General features: G+C 44.1%; 1 protein-coding gene across 1 annotated transcript in view; it reads right to left on the reverse strand.

Moving 5' to 3' along the window:
* Nucleotides 1-5236, reverse strand: part of LOC310782407 (kinesin-like protein KIF26A) — a gene marked incomplete at both ends in the record, with an annotated part of 63162 nt that extends 57926 nt beyond the window's left edge. The window contains one exon of the mRNA XM_083643067.1: nt 5153-5236. Within this exon, the coding sequence (XP_083499193.1) occupies nt 5153-5236 (84 nt within the window). The remainder of the gene's footprint in view (nt 1-5152) is intronic.
* Nucleotides 5237-6000: the final 764 nt, after the last annotated feature.

Here is a 6000-nt window from a genome sequence, read left to right on the forward strand (position 1 = left end):
CGCGTTTCGCGTCATCTGGCCCAAGTCCGCCTTGCGGAAGTCGTGCACCTATGAACTACAACTGTTGTTGGCCATGGTCCCGCCTCTAGAGGTCCTCCACGCCCCTTCAGAGGCCTTGACAAAAACCAAAAGGCAGCCATCTTTTCAACCGCCTAGCCTGCTGTAGCTAATATTAGCTTCCCATAGTTCCTTGCAAAGAGACCATTATCTCGGGAACGGAAGCACTAATCGACACGGGACTGGCGGCATTGGAAAGCTCGTCAAATTTTACATCTAGTAGTAGGTGGGTTGAAGTAACGAAATCAACGCTGAGCAATGTACCCGTTTTTACACATTTTTACAGAAAATAGTTACAACATCAGATGCGCGTAACTCCTACGAAAATGCCTTAAATTGCATGAATTTTTTTTTATGAAGACATCTCCCGACATATATACTACCGTTTACATTTGGTGCAATTTGGAGGCAATTTTATTTTCGATTTATTTCTTGTTCTTTGTATATTTTATTGTCGAAGCCTTCTTCTTCTTCTTCTTTGAGTTTTATGGCGGTTGGCAAACATATATGTGCATTACCGCCACCTACTGGAGTTTGATATCAGCCAAATGCCTGAGGGGTGGGCATAAAAACGAAGGCCACGCGAGCCCAGTGCATTGTGGGAAATGTAGTATTTCGAGTCCCCGCACCCGCACCTCCCCCCCACCACCCCCCCCCACACACAGAGTGGATTTCGGTTGATATCTCTGTGAGTAAACCTCCAATTTCAAAAATTTCAACGGATTCGAAAACCTTAGGGGCGTGAGATTTAATATATATTCATATTCCCCACGGAAAACCCATCCTTTAACCATCAATATTTGTTCCTTTTCTCACTCACCTCCGATATATGCCATGGTATCTTACTTATTTGCATCTGATTATTTGACAAATGAGACAAAATTGCTGAACTTAAATAAACATTTGGTGAAGAGAGGATTCCCATGTGCACAGCCAGTAGAAAGATCAGGTGCTGGTCGGTTGCAGGAAAAACATAAATTGAAAAATTAAAGGAACCACCGCAACACTGAAAATGACTTACTGATATTTATTTATTGTGAACAACGCGTTTCGCGTGCAGCTTCATCAGGTTCACAGAAAATGCCATTGGCACCCACAGGTGAGTTAAATACATTAGACAGGGTCACATGACCAATTATCACAGTCGTCTTTTTTAAAGATACAAGTTCTCATTCTGTAACTGAATATTAACTCTGTACTTTTCTTAATGTATTTTTTCCTTTGAAAAATCTTATATCTTCATAAAATATATTTGATATACTATGTAAATTAACTGCCATAATTGTGATATATTGGTAAATCCCTTTCATTCTTTTGAAAAACTTGTTTTGTAACTTGTATCTTTAAAAAAGACGACTGTCATAATTGGTCATGTGACCGTGTCTAATGTATTTAACTCACCTGTGGGTGCCAATGGCATTTTCTGTGAACCTGATGAAGCTGCACGCGAAACGCGTTGTTCACAATAAATAAATATCAGTAAGTCATTTTCAGTGTTGCAGTGGATCCTTTAATTTTTAAATAAACATTTATTTAACTCTGCACTTATTTATCTCTGCACTTATAAATCAAACACTAACAAAAAAAAATATGAATGAAAAAGAAATAGTTTTATGGCTCTTAACAGCAGCATTTATGCTGTATTTATCTCCTTGTTTCTGAAGCCGTTTTCCCACATGCGTACCGGAAAATTACCTGTAAGTCAATATCGGACATTTCCCTTCACACCTTGGCTCTCGCATATGAGAATCTTGCAGCGAATTTGCCTGTATGTTGGGGGGCGGGGCGGCACTGCAGAGCGGGTGGGGAGTGACGTGTCGGCAAAACTCTTGATGGTGAAATAAGTTTGCTTGTTTATCCGTTCACCTGCGTCGCGTTGAAGCACTTTTTACAGACTGGCTTCGTTTGATGTGTCCGGGCTTACTTCGCTGTCGGCAACGTAAGCAAAATACTTCCACATTTCGCTTCGTGCATTTGCTTCGTCTGTGTCCCTGTCGGGCTGTCACTGAAGGAGGAGGACGAGCAGGCAGCAGAGAGGAGAGAGGGGAAAATCAGCACACCCACACATGAAGCTGACATAGGCTACTGCTCTTATTATCACAAGATCATTTCGCCAGTTTGCTTTAATGTGCGCGAATGATTAGATTATGCCCACTGGAACATTAAGCAACGTGTGTACACCTCGCCCATGAGAGTATCGCGGGAAATGACTGGACCCGTTCTCTACTTGAGTCCGCTATCGCGCATACCGCTCTTCTGACTGGCTCCAAACTGGTGAAATCTCCGCGATGACGGGGTCGCGCTTATACCGGCACGACGACTTTCTCACATGCAGGCATTAGACCACGTTCCGGTCATTTTGCGGTACAAAGCGCATGTGGAAAAAGGGCTTGAGAGAAAACATAAAATCACAAATATTTGTATAAATAAAAATAAATAAATAATGTTAGGCCAGTGGCGCCGGAACGAGTTTGCAATAAGGGGGACACAAATTTATTTTTATTTTTTTCCAAAAAAAAATTATTTATTTTTTCCCACGGTGCCGTTTTTTCGGCGCCCGTGAGGGCGTGGATGATTTTTAGCCATATTTAGATGAATATCTCATTTTAAATTAACATTAGGATTATACTGTAGTGATGTAATTATTCAGTATTTTTCCTTTTCTCACTCACTTGGTGACCTGCTCTCCCTTTAGGTCATTTTATAATTACACTACAACAGACAGCAACACAGGCAGAAACACTGAACTTATTATTATTATTATTATCACTTCGAAACACAGTGCAAAACTTGTCATCTCAACACAAAAATAAAATAACAATAACCGTATACGATTATAGCAGCAGCCAATGACAGTGAGTGCAGTACAGAGTCCAGGTCTGTCTGTCTCTCAGGTGTAATAATCCCACAATGATCATGGCTTTAACAAGCATCACAGGCTGTGTAAACAGTGTAGTGGGCTCTAAGCATCAGGGGCAGTTGCCCCCTCAGATTAAAAAAAAAAAAAAAAAAAAAAAAAAATTAGCGCCAGTGTGTTAGGCTATATAAACAAATGTGCACGGGTAATCAAGAACTTATGAATGAAAAACAAATTGCACTTAACAGCAGCATATTTCAGTAGCAGCATCTTTTTAGAACAAAAAACTGTCAATAATTGCAAAAAGAAAAGTCTCAGTCTCATCTCCTCTCCAGGTCTCGTGTCTCTTCTGCTCTCCAGTCATCTCTCCTCTCTTCTGCTCTCTAGTCATCTCCTCTCCTCTCCAGGTCTCTCCTCTCTCCTGCTCTCTAGTCATCTCCTCTCCTCTCCAGGTCTCTCCTCTCTCCTGCTCTCTAGTCATCTCCTCTCCTCTCCAGGTCTCTCCTCTCTTCTGCTCTCTAGTCATCTCCTCTCCTCTCCAGGTCTCTCCTCTCTCCTGCTCTCTAGTCATCTCCTCTCCTCTCCAGGTCTCTCCTCTCTCCTGCTCTCTAGTCATCTCCTCTCCTCTCCAGGTCTCTCCTCTCTTCTGCTCTCTAGTCATCTCCTCTCCTCTCCAGGTCTCTCCTCTCTCCTGCTCTCTAGTCATCTCCTCTCCTCTCCAGGTCTCTCCTCTCTCCTGCTCTCTAGTCATCTCCTCTCCTCTCCAGGTCTCTCCTCTCTCCTGCTCTCTAGTCATCTCCTCTCCTCTCCAGGTCTTTTCTCTCTCCTGCTCTCCAGTCATCTCTCCTCTCTCTTCTACTCTCCAGTCATCTCTCCTCTCTTCTGCTCTCTAGTCATCTCCTCTCCTCTCCAGGTCTCTCCTGCTCTCTAGTAATCTCCTCTCCTCTCCAGGTCTCTTCTCTCGCCTCTCCTCTCCAGTCATCTCTCCTCTCTCTTCTGCTCTCCAGTCATCTCTCCTCTCTCTTCTGCTCTCCAGTCATCTCTCCTCTCTCTTCTGCTCTCCAGTCATCTCTCCTCTCCAGGTCTCTCCTCTCTCCTGCTCTCTAGTCATCTCCTCTCCTCTCCAGGTCTCTCCTCTCTCCTGCTCACTAGTCATCTCCTCTCCTCTCCAGGTCTCTCCTCTCTCCTGCTCTCTAGTCATCTCCTCTCCTCTCCAGGTCTCTCCTCTCTTCTGCTCTCTAGTCATCTCCTCTCCTCTCCAGGTCTCTCCTCTCTCCTGCTCTCTAGTCATCTCCTCTCCTCTCCAGGTCTCTCCTCTCTCCTGCTCTCTAGTAATCTCCTCTCCAGGTCTCTTCTCTCTCCTGCTCTCTAGTCATCTCCTCTCCTCCCCAGGTCTTTTCTCTCTCCTGCTATCTAGTCATCTCACCTCTCCAGGTCTCTCCTCTCTTCTGCTCTCTCATCATTACCTCTCCTCTCCAGGTCTCTCCTCTCTTCTGCTCTCTCGTCATTACCTCTCCTCTCCAGGTCTCTCCTCTCTCCTGCTCTCTAGTCATCTCCTCTCCTCTCCAGGTCTCTTCTCTCTCCTGCTCTCTAGTCATCTCCTCTCCTCTCCAGGTCTCTTCTCTCTCCTGCTCTCTCGTCATTACCTCACCTAGGTCTCTTCTCTCTCCTGCTCTCTAGTCATCTCCTCTCCTCTCCAGGTCTCTTCTCTCTCCTGCTCTCTAGTCATCTCACCTCTCCAGGTCTCTCCTCTCTTCTGCTCTCTCGTCATTACCTCTCCTAGGTCTCTTCTCTCTCCTGCTCTCTAGTCATCTCCTCTCCATGTCTCTTCTCTCTCCTGCTCTCTAGTCATCTCCTCTCCAGGTCTCTTCTCTCTCCTGCTCTCTAGTCATCTCACCTCTCCAGGTCTCTTCTCTCTCCTGCTCTCCAGTCATAAGCATAAACTTTTGCACCAACCCCAAGTAAACACTTTCTCCCACATCTGTCAAATCCAGTCCAAATGCAAAAGCTACACATTGATCAAAATACGAGCAGCATAATTGGTGACATATGTCACCAAATAAGCAGCAACATTGGAGCAGTGCTACTTACAGTGAGTCCCATTCATCCAGGAATCGGCCAAATGCGCTCCAAATGACTTCTGTAAGAGTGTCTTGGCATGTTTACAGGTAAGGCATCCAATACACCCCTCCTTTGCAAACAACCAGGGGTATTTTGCCTTCCATGTTATCCACTGACTGGGTCCCCAGCATGGTGGTGGTTGCGCAATAGTAGCAGCGCCTGCATCCCCCGCGTCCTCATCCGGTTCTCCTGCCTCGTCATCGCGCGAATTCTGAATCTGATGAACTGTCCAGGTGTATGATGCTGCTGGTCGGAGCAGCAGCATCGGGTTCAGGTCCGGGCGGCCGCGGTAACGTTATCCACGTTGGCTGTCACATCATCATCATCATCATCATCATCATCATCAGACCTGGCAGCTAGCTGCCTCGCTAACAGGTTGTTGTCCGTTAGCAGTTTGTTGTCTCTTTACAAAACCGAAGTTATCAAGGCTTGTAAACCCCTTTGGCGGCTTCAGCCTTTTTTCGGCGGCATGGTAGGCTACTAGCTACTGCTAGCTAAAGATAATTGTTGTTAACTCAGCCAGGGCAGGGCAGGCTGTTGACATCACGTGATGTTGCACACACCTTGGCTTCTTCTCCACCAGCTGGGTTGTAGTAGTAGAACACGCGCTCATGGGCGACGCATGGTGGCTTGGAGGTGAAATGCAGCCTATTTCACACAACAATTGACACGGTAGTTTTGGAAAACTGAAAACATGTTTCTTATTTAGCCTATTTATCTAGTTAACATAAAGAATTTAATTCTTACATTGAAAAAAAAAATTATTTGAAAAAAAAAAAAAAAAAATATATATATATATATATATATATATATATATATATATATATATATATATATATATATATGTATATATATATATATATATGTATATATATATATATATATATATATATATATGTATGTATATATATGTATATATATATTTATATATATTCTCGTCTCGGCACCCCTCGTCTTATGCCGTC

This window comes from Poromitra crassiceps (genome assembly GCF_964638095.1).
Source record: "Poromitra crassiceps genome assembly, chromosome: 9".
Lineage (NCBI taxonomy): Eukaryota > Metazoa > Chordata > Actinopteri > Beryciformes > Melamphaidae > Poromitra > Poromitra crassiceps.